Consider the following 21941-nt stretch of genomic DNA (forward strand, 5'->3'; position numbering starts at 1 on the left):
CCTCAAAGTGGAGGAGCAGTAGAAAAATCGAATCGGACTGCAAAAAAACAAACTGTGTAAATTAATGGCCATGTGAGCTTGAAAGGGAGCTTGGACAGCCCTCAGACCACATAAGATTTTCACAGGTTGCTGATGTGAGGGGGAGTCGAATCTCCTCCCCAGGAGGAACGAGCAGATGGAAAATTATACACTGTTGTCTTTAACCAGAACTATCAAAGCTTTTCATTTACAGGTTAAGGCCGCATCACCAGTCCAAGATGCTGAGTCACTATGTTTGTATGAACCAGGGCAGTGATTCGAGGACCTCTGGAGAATGGCGTGGCATAACCCCTGGTGGTTGGGTCCAGACGAGGTTATCCTGACCACATACACTGCAGTGAAGTTTGCTAAAAGTGATACCTGGAGTCACGTGTCCCACTGTAAAACCCATCAGACACGATAAAATTCAAAGACTATAAGCCGTCCGGTACGAAAAGGTACCTGGCAAAGTTGGAACGTCTGCGGGGTCTGTGGGGTCGTCCAGATAATCAGCGAACCTGGGAGCAGATGTGGGCCAGCAGACGGTTCAAGTTCACCATTGGAATTGTTGTATTCATATGTGTGTTGCTATTGATAATTGTGTTGCCTTTATTAGATCCAACTGTTGTTCTCATTCAGAGTAAAAGAGAAGTCACCATGAGCTAAATTTGTTTTGAAAGTATTTCTAAATTATAGGCCTACTGCTAAGAAATATGAGCCTAGTGTGACACTCCTGTTCTACCCATTCCGTATGGGACTCATCAACACAAATGCTGAACTGAAACATAACAACAGACGTCGACACACACACACACACAGCTCCGTGTGTGTGTGTCTCTCTCTCTCTCTCTCTCTCTCTGGCATCCCAGGCTCCTCCTTTATCTCTCTCCCGCTGATTGGGCAACTCAGCGCCAGGCGTGCATCCTCTCGGCCCGGCCACGCCCTCCTCCTCTTCACATAACTGTAATGACTAGACGAGGCATAGGACTAGAGACTCAAGGGGATAAGAAAGTTTGGCCTTATCAGAAGTATATCCAATCAGAATTTAGTAACAAGAATCAGGAGAGATTACGTAAACCATCCTATATAAACTGTGTTCTAACTTTTCTCCGGGGTTCCACAGCTGCGACTGTTGTGACCCGGCCGCATACTAATAAACGAGCAAAGCAGAAATTGGAGTCTGGGTTAATTATTATGCTGAGGCATACTGTAAGTCTAGATAGGTATTTAGGTATTAGGGTGAAATCACTAACATGTAGTGACAGAATACAAGATTCTTGGACTGAGTGAGTGGATGCTGAGTTGTAATGTGCCGAGGAAGGTACCAGTGAGCTGGAAACTAGGAGACAAGCAGGGTAGACAGGTAATTTCGGGCCTTAGGTCTACCAGGGTCAGTATTTAGAATTTCCATGACACAACTTTTTACTGTCTCTGACAACTGTCATATTTCTCCCCCAGTGGCATTCACAACCAGGTCAAATAATCATGTAACAATAACTACATTTTTGCTAAATGATTTTTATGTGGCCTGTTGTACGTAACAACAAGCAATTTCCTGGTGGAATGAACACTAGAGGTGCTAAAACAACAATTACTTTTATCCCCTTTCACTCAAATCATGAGTAAAATGGCAAATTATCAGTTCATAAACACTTACTTTTCACTCTGTTTCTCACACAATGCTATCTTATGACATATAAACACTTTTACTATAGTGCATGACTCTTTTAACCTTTGCATTACATAACCAACTACATTTACAAGCTTGTTTAAGTGTGATTAAATTGCACAGTAGCTCAACTGATAGAGTGTTGCATATGCGATACAAAGGACTGGGGTACGAGTCCTGAAGAGTCGACACCGGCACCACAAAATAACGTGGTTGCTTCAGAATTTTGGTTTTTATGACACATTTGCTTTTTATGACACTATAGTTTAGGTTTAAGGTTTAGGGTAGGGAGGTCAGTTTTTTAAATTTTCTATTTCCAAATTAGCAATTTAGCATGATTACTCAAGGATAAGGCGTTGGGAGTGATGACTGCTGGAAATGGGGCCCATCTAGATTTGATCAAAAATGATTTTTTTCAAATAGTGATGGTGATGTTTTTTACATCAGTAATGTCCTGACTATACTTTGTGATCAGTTGAATGCCACTTTGGTGAATTAAAGTACCAATTTCCTTCCAAAACAGTTAAATCTGTACATTATTCTATATATATTATATATATATATATATATTTGCAACGTGAATGATCATTTTTGGCTTCTTAACTGTCCTATCTGTAGAAGTAGCAGGTGTTTAGAATAAAGTTTAGGACAAAAACCATCAATGTTTCTCACTTCATGCTCATAGCTTTCAATGAATACATCACATTCAGTCAGGTGTTCACATACGGTCTAGTCGACAAATATTTAAATCTATCCAAAGCGCAAATCAGATTTGATATTCTGCCTCTGCAGATGGTCGGAACTTTCTACAGCCACCATGCGACACTCCATTTGAAATGACTGTCATCTGTCGTTTGTGGATGCAGTGAAAAGGCGGCTTCAGGCAAGTAAGATGAAAGAAAATTATCTGCGAAAATGTAGTGAGTACTTTTCAAGTTTAAATGAAATTATAAGGATTAAAAAGCAAAAAAAAAAAAAAAAAAAAACATTCAATGGAAATGTAATTAAGTAAAAGTATTCGGTTTAAATCGAGTGAAGTAAAAATCTCCAAAAATAATACTTAAGTATTTTTACTCAATTACTTTACACCCCTGGCGACAAATGCTGTCTATCAAGCTTTACTTGTAATGAACCCAGATTATTCCTTTAAGTATGGTGGTCTTGTACTCATAAACAAACTAAACTTCCACAACAACAACCAGAATACACATGTGTCTCAGTCAAGAGTTCTGTCACCACAAAGTTTTTGGGCAGCTTCAATGCTCCTTGGTTGAGATAAGCTGCTTATATGGTATATAGTGCTAAAAGAGACTTCAAAGGCTGTGCTTCAAATAAAAAATTCTGTATTTTGGCAGGGAAATGTAGGCCTATTAGCCTACCAGTTTGAACACATCCAGAGGCGCCTGCAGCTGTACGGCTGTGCGCACTGTGTGTACCATGAGCGCTCTGACTGACCTGAGAAATATTTACTCTCAGAATATTTCGTCAGTCATGAAGTGTATTTCTTTTGGCTGTTTAAAAAACTAATAATGCCCAATTTGCAAATGAATAATTCTTTTGAGTCGGTTATTTTCAGTGAATTGGCCAAATGGGCTTGCAAAACGGTCTGAATCGATTCGTGATTCAGTGCAATTCGTTCAGACCACTCTCTCACTGAATCATTTAGAGTGGTTTCTCACACAGAAAACAGTATCAGGATATTTATGAATACAGCGCTGGATACAGTGTAAATTTACCTACGGTCAACTGAAACAAAAGGATGTCTTTTTGAGAGGTAACTTTGAGAGGTTACTTCAGCTAGTGCTGTGGAATGTGAACAAGGGGCTGTTCAAACTGGACGTGTTTTTGCGTCCGCTCGTGCTGTTTTTCTATCGTTTTCCAACTAAACATTCGATAGATGGATGTCTTTTGACAACTGCATCACGCTTAACTGTTGTTTTTAGCATCTCTCAAGGGAGCACTGCATTTCTAGATGCTGTTTCAAGTTAAAAATAACTTCTTCAGCTGATAAATTTTTTTAATTTTTTAGCGCGAAAACGCGTCTGTCTGGAATACTGGAAGAAATGCTTCAGCCAGTAGTTACATGAACACTACTCATACTCGAGAAAATAAATAAATGCTTATCTCAAAGTCACCAGAATTGAACACTTTGGTGTTGTTTTTGCCAAAGAATTAGCATAAAGACAATTAACTACGCTTTAGAAAGTGAATATGTGTAGTTGTTACCTTAAAAAAAGCCATTCAAATTGACTTTTGTTAGTGTTGTATAACCTAATCTAATATGACTGATTTATTATACTAGTCTTTAATCATTTTTATAGTAAGTTATAATATTAAATAATATTTTTTACTTGATTATAGCAGTTCATTTATGTTAACACATGAAGTACATTTTTAGATTAACTGAAAAAACATTTGACAGGAAAAAAAAAAAAAAAAGAAAAAAAAAGACGTGCCATTTTTACGTCACAATCTATTTTGATGATCCACATTTATTTATTTATTTATTTACATTTTCGAACCCATAAAAATGACTGGTGCAACCTAATGTATTCAGGTTGATTCAATGATGTCAAATAATATTTTGGACTGAAAAAAAAGTTGATTGGGATGTTGCACAAAGTGCACATTTTTTAACTAAAAATTAACTAACTTATTAGTTTTAGTCAAGTCAGAAATATTGTTTAACATCACTGAATCAACCTAATTAAATTAGGTAAGTGCTTAGGTAAGGTTAGTTTTGTCATCCAAGGCCCCCACTTCTCCTTCCACCTGAAAAAATAGTAGTGGCAATAGATTTACTGTAAATAATTAATCACATTAATCTAGAAGTTTCAGGAACAGTCTGTTTTTAAGTAGTATTTTAATAACTTGTTTTAAATAATTTTGAGTTATCTTTTTGCCTCCTTGGATGTTTGGGTCCCGGCCCCATGATTGAGTACCATATAACTGTAATATAGTATTTATTATTGTTGTTATACCCTGATTTAATGAGCATGTAGAAGATTATATACCAATGATTGAACTACAAAAATTTGATGTTTTCATGACAGTGAAATGCATGACATTTCCTTTTTTCAATTTAAAAAAAGATGACACACTTGTTATGCAAATAATTATATATATATATATGGGCAGATTATTGTGAATTGTAATCAGGTACTGATAACAAATTGTATGACAAAAATGCAGTCAGTAATGTAATCTCATAGATTACATTTTTAGGGAAATCTAATCTAATTTAAGTTGGACAATCATTTTAACATAAAAGTACAAAGAGGAAGAAAATGTATTCCATTCTTTATTACTAACAAAAAGAGCCTCACAAAAAGAGCTCCTTATGACATTTTTAAAAAGTGCATTACATTTTACATGAATTAAATTAATATTACATTTAACAGCAATGACAGTGTATGGCCAAAGTTTATAATTCAAAACACTGAGACATAATGTTCAGGTTAAATGCATAAAACAATAGCAGCATTACGAACATTAATGACCATAAAATCAACATAAAACGATTATATAATGAATTAAAATTAATGACCATAAAATCAACAGCAACAACGTTGCCTGGGTCAAAGCTTTCATCTAAAAACACTGAAACACTTTTAACCCTTACTGCTTACTGATAGTTCATCACCTATTCCAAAGCTGAGGTGCAAGATATTATATTTTGAACAGCAAGAATATTCTAAAAGAGCAGAATATTTTAAAACAGTAGAGTTACACCGAGTCACACAAGATTTATGTCAAGTTTCATGCAGTGGACGAGCATGCGATCAGGCTGCGTCTGACACCAACAATCATGTCACGGTCGAAATCACTGAGATCACATTTTTCCCCCCATTCTGATGGTTGATGTGAACATTAACTGAAGCTCCTGACCCGTATCTGCATGATTTTATACATTGCACTGCTGCCACACGATTGGCTGATTAGATAATTGCATGAATAAGTAGATGTACAGGTTTCCCAGTAAAGTGGCCGGTGAGTGTATATATATTTATATACATATAATTATTAAAATATAGGTATATTTTTTTAATTAAGAAAAAAAATCTTTGTAATATGTTGCTCATTCACAAATGCTCTGAATTATTCGTATTATTATTATGCAATAAAAATAAATAAAATCTACTAGTAAAATATAAATAATGTGTATGTATTATATACAATATATAATTATTAAAATATATATGTATATATATATATATATATATATATATATATATATATATATATATATATATATATATATATATATATGTAAATTAAATTTTTGTAATATGTTGCTCATTCACAAATATTATTACTATGCAGTAAAAATCAATATAATTATAATGATAAAAATGATATGAAAATGATATATATATATATATATATATATATATATATATATATATATATATATATATGTAATAGGTTGCTTATTTTAAAAAACACTATAATGATTAAAGCACCTTAGTTTTGCAGGGTTTTAGTAGAGGTGAAAGTGCTCCAGTGAGTGGCAGCGGGATCGGATCTTCCCAGAGGGCGACAGAGCGGTACAGCTGCAGCTGAGCGGGCGACAGAGCTGCACCCTCCCACTGGGAGGACCGATGCGACCCGCTGCTCTGCCGCCAGACTCCTCTACTGCTGGAGATCTCAGCACACACATGCTAATCGCTACCAATGCTCAGTCTGGAGTTTCTCGACACGGAATGACGAGACTTTTAAAGACTTGACTGGGAGTAACATCAGTCAAGGGTGTTCACATGAACAGTAAAGCGTGTTTATCTGTTAAGAGTTGTCTTTGAAGTGGACTTTGAGTGAGTTGTTGTTGATGTGTCGGGACTGGAGAGAGACTGATCCCGGACCCGCTGTTATGACAACAAACCTACAGCGAAAATGAGTGCTTAAACTAATTTAATGGTGAGTATCTTCATTACTCAAGGAGTAGTAATGTTTGGGCTGATTGATAATTGGTTGAAGTCTAACTATGTTGTGAAAACAGGCTGGACTTTAGTTGGTTTGTGTTTTAATAGTGAATTATCGCTAATATACTGAATTATCCTTTCGATCTCTAGATTTCTCGTACTAATAATCACCAGGTTAACAATAGTGTCCGCCAAAGTATCACAGTAACTACAACTATTGTCAATTTTAAAATAGTAAAATATTAATATGAGATCTCCTTCAGTGCGAGTTTATTTTGATGGCAGTGGAGGCTATATATATATATATATATATATATATATATATATATATATATATTAGTATTTAACTATGGTACTTAGTGGAAACAGTGGTTACCATGGTTTTTTTTTGCAAGGACTTTATCTCTAGAGATTTGATTAAAGTATACCAAACTCGTATAAAATTACATCAACACCCTCCTAACCTATTTGCAAACTGCTGGTTAAAATGTATCTTAACCCTAACTAGCAGCATTAACTCTCTGATTGTAGACCACGGTAAAGAAATTCAGACTTTGATTGGCTATAAACCTGCTATGTGCTATCGTAGACATGTAAATAATGTTGCATGTGATTTTTCATGATTTGTGAATTTAGATGACATCATGCTCCGCTCTGCAATCGGTCGTTTCAATTTTACAACTCTTCATTTTCTAATGCAAATAGCTCCAAATGTTGAACACCTAGAAGAATGAAACCCCTCTCATCTTGACCAGATTGATTTGTGAATTTGTTCACAGCAGTTTGTTTTCCTGTCAACCCTTTTTAAGTCCATGAGTCGGGACGGTGACAATAAGCGCTCTTCACTTTTCACTCTTCACTTTCACAATTCCACAAAACAGGCAGTCTGTGTTCATGCAAATTTACTTGTTTTAGATAGAGCCTGATTTGTGAAAACTTTCACAATCACATTTGGTCACGTTTGATTGCGTCTTACTGCTCTAACCTCATTGCCTTGAGTAATCAAAGGAAATCAGCTTATAATTCTAAAAACTTTCACAGATTGATTTTACTCAGTTTGATGGCTTTGGTTTGTTGTTGAAATAAAATTTTGATATGGATGATATGTCAACTAGTTAGTCATTTTGTTTAACCCTTGTGTGGTGTTCGGGTCATTTTTGACCATTTTGATTTAGTTTCTTTAATAAATATTGTATCCTTCATCTCAGTGGACCAAGGCTTGGTTACTTTTCTTTCATTTGCCATCTGAACACACAAAACAATTGGACTGTATTCAATGAGTTTAGGCCGCGTGACAAAAAAAGTAACACTTGTGGTGTTCCATGTCATTTTTGACCCACCATAGGAAATGAATGAGAAAGACTAAAACACAGAGCAATTACAACACTAAACCTATAACTCTGATTTTTCAGATAAACTGTTGACTCAAGGATTCAAAAAAGGGTTAAATGACAAAAACCGATCTGTGAAAAAAATTCACAAATCAGGATGGTCTATTTAAGCCTAGTGTGACCCGTCTAGTTTGTCATTTTGTAGAACGGTAAGAAGTTTATTGGTTTTATGGCATACATTTTTTTTCTCACAATGCCAGTATGCATTAAGCCATCAAACTGAGTAAATTCAATCTGTGAAAGTTTTCACAAATCCAGTTTTGTGTGAAATTAGTGTTTTTCTATCATAATTATCATGTGTTTCAAGAATGTGACCTCTCAAAGCCTAAAACACAGATTTTTCAGATAAACTGTTGACTCCAGAACTCAAAAAATGGTTAAGAGACAAAAACTGATTTGCGAAAAAATTCACAAATCATAAAGGTCAATTTGAGCCTACCCATCTAGATTGTCAGTTTTTAGAGTTTTAGGCCTTTTATTACTTTTATGGCATATATCCTTAATTTTTCACAATACAATATGCATGAAACCATCAAAATGAGTACAATAAATCTGTGAAAGTTTTCACAAATCCAGTTTTGTGTGACTGTGACTGATTTTTCAGGTAAACTGTTGACTCCAGAACTCAAAAAATGGTTAAGAGACAAAAACTGATCTGTGAAAAAAAATCACAAATCATCAAGTTCTTTTTGAGCCTACTATGACCTGTGAAGATGGTCAGTTTTTAGAATTATAAGCTGATTTCCTTTGATTACTCAAGGCAATGAGGTTAGAGCAGTAAGACGCAATCAAACGTGACCAAATGTGATTGTGAAAGTTTTCACAAATCAGGCTCTATCTAAAACAAGTAAATTTGCATGAACACAGACTGCCTGTTTTGTGGAATTGTGAAAGTGAAGAGTGAAAAGTGAAGAGCGCTTATTGTCACCGTCCCGACTCATGGACTTAAAAAGGGTTGACAGGAAAACAAACTGCTGTGAACAAATTCACAAATCAATCTGGTCAAGATGAGAGGGGTTTCATTCTTCTAGGTGTTCAACATTTGGAGCTATTTGCATTAGAAAATGAAGAGTTGTAAAATTGAAACGACCGATTGCAGAGCGGAGCATGATGTCATCTAAATTCACAAATCATGAAAAATCACATGCAACATTATTTACATGTCTACGATAGCACATAGCAGGTTTATAGCCAATCAAAGTCTGAATTTCAAACCGCAAACTATCATTACCGTGGTTGATTGTAGTCTGTTTTATAATGGTATGAAGAAATGTGTTATCTCACTTGTTTGTTTATTTCTGCACACGTGATGTCTACGTGCTCAGCAGTGGTGTGATGTTTAAATATCTAGGCTGGTAACCTTAGGTTGTAGGTTCAAACCTTGCCAGAATTGATCCATGGACTGTCACCATTGTTTCTCTGCTGTTTGTTTTTTCTTCTATTATTAAAGATGCTACATGGCTAAACATGGTCAATAAAACCATATAGGTTCTGTCAAGTCATTGTGAATTGAGCACTTGTCCGTTTTGCTAATGAAAAGTTTCATGTTGTTATTCAATTAAGCAATAAAGTGCAAAAATACAAATATTAAAGGGATAGTTCTCCCAAAAATGAAAATTATCTCATCATTTGCTCACCCTCATGCCATCCCAGATGTGTATGACTTTCTTTCTTCTGCTGAACATAAATTAAGATTTTTAGTAGAAGATTTCAGCTCTGTAGTTCCATTCAGTTCAACTGAATGGTACAGAAACTATGAAGCTCCAAAAAGCACAGAAAGGCAGCATAAAAGGTAATCAACACGACTCCATGTCTTCAGAAGCAATATGATAGGTGTGGGTGAGAAACAGATCAATATTTAAGTACATTTTTACTGTATATTCTCCCTGCCCAGTAGGTGGCGATATGCATGGATAATGTGAATCGCCAAAAACAAAAGAAGAATGTGGAAGTGAAAGTGAACCTGGAGATTTATAGTAATCATTTTTGGGAGAACTATCCCTTTAACCTCAGTTTACTCTGGGACAACTGAACCTGTAATAAGTGCACTGTAAGATGCTTTGGATAAAAACAACTAGTAGTTTACTGCAGAGCAGAGTCATTTTGTAACAATGATCACATGTCAATGGATGCACATTAGAGTTTTGAATCCTCTAAAGCAGTCATTCTTAAACTTTCTCGGCCCAGGATCTGTAAAAATTCTCATAAAGTTCAATCAAAATGCTATAGCAGTATCATAACAGCACTCCACCCTGCCTAAAAAAAATCACACATTGTCAGAGGTTTGGCAACAAAGAAAAATCGCATGAAAAGCCTGACTATTGGCCCTGAGGGAAACCAAAGGAGGACGTTATCATAGCTATTGGGAATGACAGCTTTGCCTACTCCCTCACTGTCTTTTTTGGGTGTGTAGAGAAGGCAAGACCATGCAGGCTTATATAATGGAGGACTGATTATGCTCATTTAATGCTAACGCTGTGACCGAGCCACTGGGCAGCCTGACCGCTGAATGTGGAGTTGCCATGTGCTACATTGGATATGGTTATTGTTGTTTTCTTTCCCCTAAACGGTCTCCTCCTGAGGAATTTTACAGACCACACATTTTATGACCAGCGTTTCAGTTGCTGTATGATTTTTGGCTTACCGTTAAGCCTGTGATTTTTTTTGCTTGGACAGCAAGTACGCTTGAGTTGTCAGCTAAAAATGTCTTGATGGCATGCCGTGTTTCAGTTGGCTGCTTTTAACTGTTTCTTTTCACTACTACAGTTGAAGTCAGAAGTTTACATACACCTTAGCCAAATGCATATAAACTCAGTTTTTCACAATTCTGGACATTTAATTGTAGAAAACATTGCCTTAGGTCAGTTAGGATCACTAATTTATTTTAAGAATGCGAAATGTCAAGATAATAGTAGAGAGAGTGATTTATTTCGGCTTTTATTTCTTTCATCACATTCCCAGTGGGTAAGAAGTTTACATACACTTTATTAGTATTTGGTAGCATTGCCTTTACATTTTTTAATTTAAATGTTTTGGGTAGCCTCCCAAAAGCTTCTCACAATAAGTTGCTGGAATTTTGGCCCATTCCTCTAGACAGAACTGGCGTAACTGAGTCAGGTTTGTAGGCCTCTTTGCTCGCACACGCTTTTTCAGTTCTGCCGACAAATTTTTCTATCAGATTGAGGTCAGAGCTTTGTGATGGCCACTCCAATACCTTGACTTTGTCGTCCTTAAGCCATTTTGCCACAGCTCTGGAGGTATGCTTGTGTGGAAGACACATTTGTGACCGAGCTTTAACTTCCTGATTGATGTCTTGAGATGTTGCTTCAATATATCCACATAATTTTCCTTCCTCATAATGCCACTTTTGTGAAGTGCACCAGTCCCTCCTGCAGCAAAGCACCCCCACAACATGTTGCTGCCACCCCCATGCTTCACAGTTGGGATGGTGTTCTTCGGCTTGCAAGCCTCACCCTTTTTCCTCCAAATATAACGATGGTCATTATGGCCAAAACGTTTTTAAAAAAATTCATCAGACCAGAGGAAATTTCTCCAAAAAGTAAGATCTTTGTCCCCATGTGCACTTGCAAACTGTAGTCTGGCTTTTTTATGATGGTTTTGGAGCAGTGGCTTCTTTCTTGCTGAGCAGCCTTTCAGGTTATGCCGATATAGAACTCGTTTTACTGTGGATATAGATACTTGTCTACCTGTTTCCTCCAGCATCTTCACAAGGTCCTTTGCTGTTGTTTTTGGGATTGATTTGCACTTTTCGCACCAAACTACGTTCATCTCTAGAAGACAGAATGCATCTCCTTCCTGAGCGGTATGATGGCTGCGTGGTCCCATGCTGTTTATAATTGCATACTATTGTTTGTAGAGATGAACGTGGTAACTTCATGCATTTGGAAATTGCTCCCAAGGATGAACTAGACTTGTGGAGGTCCACAATCTTTTTTCTGAGGTCTTGGCTGATTTCTTTTGATTTTCCCTTGATGTCAAGCAAAGAGGCACTGAGTTTGAAGGTAGGCCTTAAAATACATCCACAGGTGCACCTCCAATTGACTCAAATTATCCAATTAGCCTATCAGAAGCTAATTGGCTAATTGCCTTAAGACTTGACATCATTTTCTGGAATTTTCCAAGCTGCTTAAAGTCACAGTTAACTTAGTGAATTTAAACTTCTGACCCACTGTAATTGTGATATAGTCAATTAAAAGTGAAACAATCTGCCTGTAAACAATTGGTGGAAAAATTACTTGTGTCATGCACAAGTAAGATGTCCTAAACCAGTGTTTCTCAACTGGTGGGTCGTGACCCAAAAGTGGGTCGCAGGTCTATTCGGAATGGGTCACAGACAGCAGGGAAAGAACAATGATTTTTCGGTGGCCGCCCAAGTGATAGAGATTATTTAATGATAATATAATATATAATGAAGAGATTTAATGATAAGCTCGCATTCAGCTAAAGGCTTCTCATTTCCCAGCTCGCGCTAACGATCTCCTCTGCTCTCTATGACGCACGCGCACGACAGCCGGCCTTCCCTCGATATTGCGGCGCGCTGATCTTAAAACTGATGTGACCCATTTCAATTCTAGTAAGACTTTTCTAGTTTAAAGCGTCACAGAGGAAGTCAAGTCAAACCCATCAAACAGGCAGCCCCGACATGCCAAATAGCACTGATGAGGAAAAGAGCAACACTGTGTTATGCGCTAAAAAAATTAATTAAAATAATTACACATCATCACCTTTACAAAGTTTCACGATTTTACATGAGTAAAAGTAACTGTTATATTTTGTCAAAATGTTATAGTTTCATATGAAATAATCTAAAGAATCTATACCTCATTTTTATATCAACAGTTGCAGTTGTAGTTAAAGTTTCAAAATTGAGCTAAATACTTTTTATGCTCATTTTGAAAGTTTCAAAATTGAGCTAAATACTTTTTATGCTCATTTTGAGGGAAATAACACCGCCCTCGCGGAGAGAGCTCTCGCGGCCGAAGCTACAGAGGTTAGTTCACTCTCCGTCTCTGTAGTGAATGTAACCCGATCCTTCCGATGGGTGAATATCCGCAAAGCCGCGGGTCCAGACGGCATTCCGGGCTGCGTCATCAGAGCGTGCGTGAACCAACTGGCTGGTGTTTTTACGGACATTTTCAACCTTTCCCTCTCTTTGTCTGTAGTCCCCACATGCTTTAAAATGTCCACCATTGTGCCTGTTCCAAAGCAATCCAAAATAACTTGCTTAAATGACTGGCGTCCTGTTGCTCTGACCCCCATCATCAGCAAATGCTTTGAGAGACTAATCAGAAATTACATCTGCTCTGTGCTGCCTCCCTCACTGGACCCATTGCAGTTTGCTTACTGCAACAACCGCTCCACTGATGATGCCATTGCATCTACAATACACACTGCTCTCTCCCACCTGGAAAAAAAGAACACTTATGTGAGAATGTTGTTTGTAGACTACAGCTCAGCATTCAACACCACAGTGCCCTCCAAGCTTGATGAGAAACTCCGGGCTCGGGGCTTAAACAGCTCGCTGTGCAGCTGGATCTTGGACTTCCTGTCAAGCAGACGCCAGATGGTTAGAATAGGCAGCAACATCTCCTCATCACTGACCCTCAACACTGGAGCCCCGCAGGGCTGTGTTCTCAGCCCACTCTTGTATTCCCTGTACACACATGACTGTGTGGCAACACACAGCTCCAATGCCATCATTAAGTTTGCTGATGATACGACGGTGGTAGGTCTGATCACTGACAGTGATGAAACAGCCTACAGAGAGGAGGTGCACACTCTGACACACTGGTGTCAGGAGCACAACCTCTCCTTCAATGTCAGTAAGACAAAGGAGCTTGTGGTGGACTTCAGAAGAAAAGACAGAGAACACAGTCCCATCACCATCAATGGAGCACCAGTGGAGAGAGTCAGCAGCTTCAAGTTCCTGGGTGTCCACATCACTGAGGAACTCACATGGTTCATCCACACTGAAGCTGTTGTGAAGAAGGCTTATCAGTGCCTCTTCTTCCTGAGACGGCTGAGGAAGTTTGGAATGAACCGCCACATCCTCACACGGTTCTACACCTGCACTGTAGAAAGCATCCTGACTGGCTGCATCTCCGCCTGGTACGGCAATAGCACCGCCCACAACCGCAAAGCACTGCAAAGGGTGGTGCGAACTGCCAGACACATCATCGGAGGTGAGCTTCCCTCCCTCCAGGACATATATACCAGGCGGTGTGTGAAAAAAGCTCAGAGGATCATCAGAGACTCCAGCCACCCGAGCCATGAGCTGCTCTCACTGCTACCATCAGGTAGGCGGTATCGCAGCATCAGGCCCGCACCAGCCGACTTCATGACAGCTTCTTCCCCCAAGCAATCAGACTTCTGAACTCTTGATCTCTCACAATCAATATACATCAGCACTGCACTTTATTACTCTTACTCTTATATCTCACACCGGACTGTCATAAATTATATTATTATTATATTATATTCTCTCTTAACAACTTACTATCAACCGACAGCCTGAATGTCAACACAGTACAATACAACCTACTGTACATTTTATATATACTATATATAATTTTTTAATGTATAATGTGTGTTCTATATTGTGTGTATTGTATACTGTACATTGTATTTTATTATTTGTATATTGTGTTGTGTGTAATTATGTGTATATTAGATTTTAAATTGTGTTGTAAATCTGATGTTTATTGTAAATTGGTGTCATCACTGTCTCATCACTGTCATGACTACTATGTTGCTCGGAACTGCATCCAAGTATTTCACACAATATTGCACTTGTGTATATGGTTTTGTGACAATAAAAGTGATTTGATTTGATTTTATTTGAAAATGTGTTTCAGCTAGTATTTCTTTTGTCAATAGGCTACTATAATTTATTATTATTATTACTTTTATTTAAGACTAGCTACATTGACCTAACCATGGTAATGAGGAGCCTTTTCTCCTGTGTAGTATGTATGTTCTGTTTGAATGATGTTTGAAATTAGGAAACAAACGGGATAATAATGGGCTCATAACCTATAAATAAATATGCTATTCAATTTTTAAAAGGGGGAGAGAAAACGTCCTGTAGATTTTGTTGTTGACATCAACAACAAAAATAATGTCACTTGATGCATACCCATATACTTGAAAACCATGAACAAGTCTATGCAACATAAAAGGAAATGCTACCCAGGATACATTAAATACAGGTTACGTTTTTACTATAGGGGGTCGCTACTTGACTTCCAATATAAAATCTGGGTCCTGAAGCAAAACCAGTTGAGAACCACTGTCCTAAACGACTTGCCAAAACTTTAGTTTGCTAATATTAAATATGTGGAGTGGTTAAAAAATGAGTTTTAATGACATCAACCGAAGTGTATGTAAACCTCTGAATTCAACTGTACTTTTAACGGTTCACAGCTTAGGCAAGCATCACTATTGCTATTGCTCATATGCCTGGGGAGGGATTAAAACAAACCCCTAAAACTAAGGCCAGAAACATATACACCGATCAGCCACAACATTAAAACCACCTGCCTAATATTGTGTAGGTCACCCTCATGCCGCCAAAACAGCGCCAACCCTTCTCACCACAATTGTACGGAGCGGTTATCTGAGTTACCGTAGACTTTGTCAGTTCGAACCAGTCTGGCCATTCTCTGTTGACCTCTCTCATCAACAAGGTATTTCCATCCACAGAACTGCCGCACACTGGATGTTTTTTATTTTGGCACCATTCGGAGTAAATTCTAGAGACTGTTGTGCGTGAAAATCCCAGGAGATCAGCAGTTACAGAAATACTCAAACCAGCCCATCTGGCACCAACAATCATGCCACGGTCCAAATCATAGAGATTACATTTTTTCCCCATTCTGATGGTTGATGTGAACATTAACTGAAGCTCCTGACCGTATCTGCATGATTTTATGCGCTGCACTTCTGCCACACGATTGGCTGATTAGATAATCGCATGGATGATTGTTGGTGCCAGACGGGCTGGTTTGAGTATTTCTGTAACTGTTGATCTCCTGGGATTTTCATGCACAACAGTCTCTAGAATTTACTCAGAATGGTTCTAACTGACAAAGTCTACGGTAACTCAGATAACCACTCTGTACAATTGTGGTGAGAAGAATATAATCTCAGAATGCTATTCTGAGATGTGGGTTGGCGCTGTTTTGGCAGCACGAGGGGGACCTACACAATATTAGGCAGGTGGTTTTAATGTTGTGGCTGATCGGTGTATGCAAGTAGACCAAAGCAGACTCGAATGCTTGGCCAGTGCGTTGCTAGTGTGTGGTCCCATTGTACATTCTTAATTTGTGTCCTGCTTACTGTGGCCGTAACAAACCTTCATTAGTGTGGCCAACTGTGTGCCATATTATTTTAGCCGAAATTAAGACTGTATGTCCGGTATGCAAGTGGAAAAAATTGAGACCCACCAAATGCCCTGTCTGTGTGTGGTTACCGAAATGTGAACCTCTGCCCCAGTGGCCGAAGCTGGAAGTGTTGTTTACCACATTCTCTGTGTGAAATGTCCACAGAGTGGCACCAAAAGTGAGTTGTATTTTCTATTGTAAATGATGCAGTACCGTCAACAGGAATGCATATTTTATTAATTCCTATGCCAAAACCCAAACCCAAAACCTAAACGTCAGTGGAGTAAAATTTTAATTTTAGAGTAAAAATGCAACTTCTGGGTTTATTTCAAGGTACATAAACATTCGGAAGCAGAATGTCGATGTGATCATGTTGTGCTCTACCATGTCAGGAGTCCTGAAAGAGAAAACAGACTGTAGAAGTCTGTGAATTCCCCCTATAGCACCCCTTGTGGCACTGCAGAGAATGCAACATGTACACATAATTTGGAACACAAAGATTTGTCAAATTGAGCTTGCGTAGAGTTTGGATGAACCCAAGCCAAATGTAGGGACCAAAATATTATAGCTCTCTTGTTTTGGGCCAGCACTCAACCACCTAGAACAACCACATAGAAACATGCAACAAATCACTCAGAACACCTTAACAACTGACAAGCAATGCCCTATCAACAACACACAACACCCTAGAACCATGGTGGCCAGTTTTGCATTGGCAGCCGCCACTAACTTTTTCTTCAGCAAATGTAAAAATCTAGTTGGACATTAAAAAGTCTACTATGTAGTGAAATAAATACAAGACTTTGGCAATGAAATGTAGCTTTAAGTACGCAAAATCCACCTGTTTCCTTTCCCTTAGAAGGAATTGTTTTGCTCTTTCTGAGTGAAAGGATGTATTTATTTGCTCTGTACTTGGCTAATGTGTTAACAGTACTGTTTTTTTTGCAGACTCCTTTTTCAGGTTCTGGTCTGCTGGACCAAGCAGTTCCGCTCCAGTCATCCCAGCCTTCTAAACCACAGCATCAACAGAGCCTCGATGCTCTGCGTTCCCAGAAACTGAGCTCCACAAGACCCAAACCAACTACCCAGAAAAGGCCCTGGAAACTTGAGAGCCAAAAACCGATAGGGAATTCTTTGGACAAAATAGATTTTCCATTTCCCTGGCCTTCTGCATCCATAACCAGACAGAATATTGAAGTCAATGGTCTGTTGATTTTGATGACAAGATTGTTGGAGAGATACAGATATCTGGTATCTTGTGGTTCCTGCAGTCGTTTGGCTGTCAGTTACACTGACTGAAGTACGTTTTACCAGAAGAGAGAATCCTGGGATAGGTTAATGTGGCGGTCTCGTCACTGTATGGAGGTGTAAGGGAGGAGTAGGACTCTTGTGGAACGCTGGTGGAGTTCTGGCTGGTAGGAGAATATGGGAAAAGAGCAGGATCTTCTGCAAGCGGTCAAGAATGGAGATCTAGCCACGACACAGAAACTGTTGACCAAGGTCAAAGCCAGCAGAAGCAGTGAGTAAAGTCTATACTTATTGGTTGAACAGGCTTCGTTTAGTTCAAATAAAAATTATGACGAAATGCACTGCCGTTTTTGTTCTGCTAAGGTGTTCATTTGGTGATATTTCTCCTGTTCGCAGACATTCTTGACATTGGAGAACTGAGCTAGTCGAAGGGCGTTGATGATTTATTAAAACTAATTGTGGGTGTGGTATGGATGTGATGCTCTTTAAACATTTATTTTCCTCAACAAACTAATTTTAAAACGGTGCTATGCATAGCATAAAAGCAGGCTTTGTTCACCTCAGAAAGATTCTCTTCAGACTGTCGCTTCACAGATTGACCACACTGGGAGTTCGGCAACCAGAGTTTGAAAATCCGGCTGCTGAAATCGGTCTGTGCTTGCCATAATTCAAAATTCAAACCATTGCCCCCAGTGGCCAAAGCTGGAAGTGTTGTTGACCAATTTCCAAATGAAATGTCTACTAAAGATTTTTAGTTGCTAATATTTCCAAGGAAAGAGATGGTTCGCACACGAATGTCCATAGAAAAAAAAATCTTTCTGGAATTTTATTAAGAGGCCATAATGGCATAAATTTGGCCTCTTAATAAAAAAATTTGTATGGACATTCGTGTACGAGCATTCTCTTTCCTTGGATTACATTTTTTGAGGCTATGCACCAAAGTAACATGGATATATAAGCTTTTTCAGTATTTGGCAAGGACGTTTTTTCTGCATTTTGTCTACTATTAGTTGTTAATAATGTAATACAGCAACAGGAATTAGTGGTGCACCGTTCAGGAAATTTGAGGCCAATGCGATTACCGTTATTTTAACACTGTAATCAGCCGATACGATCACTGATATTTATTTTTACAGTGCGCCCTGCCACAATTTTACAGTTACTGTCAAATGTGCATTTCAGTGGGACAAATTCAGTTTCGGTATCGTCCGAGAGTTCAGGTATTGGAATCAGATCGGGAGAGAAAAAATTTGTATCGGTGCATCCCTAATTTTAGAGCAAAAATGCAACCTCTGAATCACTCACCATTGTTTATGTGAAAACTTTCCATGGGACCAGAACCCATGTCTCAGAGTGAAAGTGATTACTTCTGGTTCTTTCTTTCTTTATTTTCGTTCCTTTGGGAGAAAAAAGTTCAGCTTCTTCCACTGTGTAAATTAGACTTAAAAGTATACTACACTCTTGTAAAATCTAAAGAATGGATTCGAAAGAAACAAGAAAACAATGAAAGAATTGAAAAAAAATTAAATAAAATCTTCTCACCTATGTGTCATTCAATTACATTTTCCATTTATTCATTTGGCAGACGCTTTTATCCAAAGCGACTTACAAAAGAGGAATAATACAACATAGGCATTCAATGACAGTTCACAGTGACCACAGCTGTAAATCTCCTAAAAAGTACTGTAAAAGTAGTATAAAAGAAGTCTTTGTAGTTGAAAGCACAAATTAAAGTAAGCACAATATTTAATAAACACACAACTTTGTGAATGACGCCTTTTGAATTCTGTGGAAATCTGCTGCGCTTTCTATGGAATTGTGTGGGTGTAGATTCTGGGCAGATATATGGTGATCATAGACCTTATCACATAAAGCCCATTTATTTACTTTTATTTTTTATGTTTTACCTAAGTATAAGAGATATTTTTAGGTTCAAAGTTTGGGACCCGCTTGTCAGCTCAACATTGATAAATGGCGATTGTTGTTATGGCTAAGCATATCTTTGCATACTGTACCTTTTTAATGATCCTACATGAATGAACTTTGTGAAAGGAGAGCCCCATTCATTACTATTTTCACATTGCCACCAATTAGTCCTTGCTGGAAGTTTATCTGTTGTCCCGGTTCATGTTCGACAAGAGGTACATGATTGGTATTTGAAACACCTTGCCAACATGATAGCATCAACAGACTCGACTCTGCCTTTGCCTTTTACTCTACTTTTATCTCTTAATGGCAGTACAGGCTGTACTGCATTATCCACTCACTCAACTCCAGCATGAAGAGCTTGTGTTCTCTGTGATGTGGTCCAGTGGGAGTATGTAAAGGGGAAGAGAGGTCCCCCCTTCCATAAGACCTCCCAAACTGACAGACTTTAGGAGAGGGATGGGGTCTTTTCTCATTTATAAAGACAGTTATTAAAGCAGTAAGACTGTGCGTCACCATGATTTTTCTATTTTAAAAGAGGTTTAGATATGCAGTATGTAAAGCAGAGTAGCTGATTGCTTTTATAAAATGGTGACATCAGTAATATGATAAAACACATCATCATTTAATAATAGTTGAATTTATTAATAGCAATAAGCGGAAAAAGTCTTCCGTTTTTCTCTTTCAGGTTAACACAGCTTTTATTGCGGTGTATGTCCATTCATGCTTTTGTTATGGTGTTGGGATTTTGAGGATAGCGTGTATGATTTCATGAGGACATACATCAATAACTATGTCAGTTTGTTACTGAACAATAATAAACTGCAAAAAAGTAATAAAGACAAAGAAAGCGAGAACAAAATTGGCGTGCTGTTTCTCCCAGATGCAGCTGAGATTTAATCTAAGCACAAACGCAACATTTCGAGCAAAATTATCAGTTGTTTTAGTGGAGTACCTATGTTAGTTCAGCTTCAGATGTGTGTGCTTGAACTTGTCACCTTGCATGTTCAAATCAGACAGACACACTGAGGAAGAGCCGTGAAGTTCTCATCCTTGGGTATGTAATCACTTTTTCAAGTTGTCTGATCGGACGGTTATTTCCTTTTAAATCCACATGCAAGTTTAAACTTTTCGGTGGGTGATTGACTGACGAGAGGTGGTGCTTTGCTGCTGTCCTGGATGCATCAGAACAGCATTTTAAACCTCAAATGCAATGTGATTTTTGACTACCTTTGTATGTGTTTTTTGTGATCCAATCACTAAACATTTTGCTCCCCATTTACAACTATATTTAGCACTGACTGTTTGCGATCGGATCATCCGAAACGCGTTTTTACCAGCTGTAAACGGTCTAAAATTACTGCAGCCAGAGCTAGGGAATGCTATATTCCGGCGGAAGTCCCACCCACATTCGTTTCCCCAGTAAGACACCCATGAAAAAGGTGGATAAATCTCACATTGACTTACATTGATAGAATATTCAGCATTTAAAATGTAACTGAAAACTTTGACGCCATTCCAATTAATTATTTACATACAAATTCCAACTGGACTACTTTTTTACATATATTTGCATACTGAATTTTGATAAGTTACCTTCACACTGCAAAGACAGTATAGAGCACAACAGTGCCCACCTACTTTTACAGACGTGTTGGTTCCAAAAGTATTTTTACCATTAATTTTTTTCCAGAGGGATTTCTTAAAGTACTTAATAAAAGAGTTGTAAGCCATGAATCAAACCAACCAGGTCCGATGTGCATCACAACATTACAAATTTTTGATTTGAAGGAAAAAATTATTCGAAAATCAGACAAAAAGACAAAGGTACAAGAATAAAACCAGTTTTATCATATCACTAGATGTCTTTAATGAGGGAATTAACTACAATCCCATGAAGCACTGCGAATGACCTAATCGAATTACAAACGATGGAAAAAAGTAAAACTACTGATTTAAAGTTGTTGGTTATAAGTATAGAATCAATATATTTTAATTTTATTGCAAAATAATTAGATATATACAAATATATAAGAAGTTTGAGAGTGTTGGAAGACCGACTCGATTGTGTAAGGGGATTGGGAAGTTCTTGCAGATCTCTTTTGCCACGGTTTGTTCTCTTGTTCTCTTTGCCACTATTCTCTGATTGGTGGATTGTTCTCTTCTGAATCATAGGTAGTATAGTTCTTCACCAGCAATTCCGCAACTAAACACAATTTCTATGAAATTAAGTTGAAATCATACAGACTGATTGCTTCAGTAGAAGCATATACCATCAATTAACAACCTCGGAGCTCACAGTAGGTTTGTTTTTAAAGGTTTAGAAGTTATTGTTAATAAACAATTCCACTGTGGAAAAATTAATAGG

At 37.9% G+C, this 21941-nt stretch overlaps 1 protein-coding gene across 5 annotated transcripts in view; it reads left to right on the forward strand.

Annotated features, from left to right (window-relative positions):
* Nucleotides 1-6334: 6334 nt before the first annotated feature.
* Nucleotides 6335-21941, forward strand: part of LOC127451150 (caskin-2-like) — a 116789-nt gene continuing 101182 nt past the window's right edge. For all 5 annotated transcript variants that reach the window (XM_051715609.1, XM_051715610.1, XM_051715611.1 and 2 more), the window contains exons 1-2: nt 6335-6601; nt 17348-17918. In XM_051715609.1, coding sequence (XP_051571569.1) covers nt 17825-17918 — 94 coding nt within the window. In that variant the 5' untranslated portion in view covers nt 6335-6601; nt 17348-17824. The remainder of the gene's footprint in view (nt 6602-17347; nt 17919-21941) is intronic.

Source organism: Myxocyprinus asiaticus, chromosome 14 (genome assembly GCF_019703515.2).
Source record: "Myxocyprinus asiaticus isolate MX2 ecotype Aquarium Trade chromosome 14, UBuf_Myxa_2, whole genome shotgun sequence".
NCBI lineage: Eukaryota > Metazoa > Chordata > Actinopteri > Cypriniformes > Catostomidae > Myxocyprinus > Myxocyprinus asiaticus.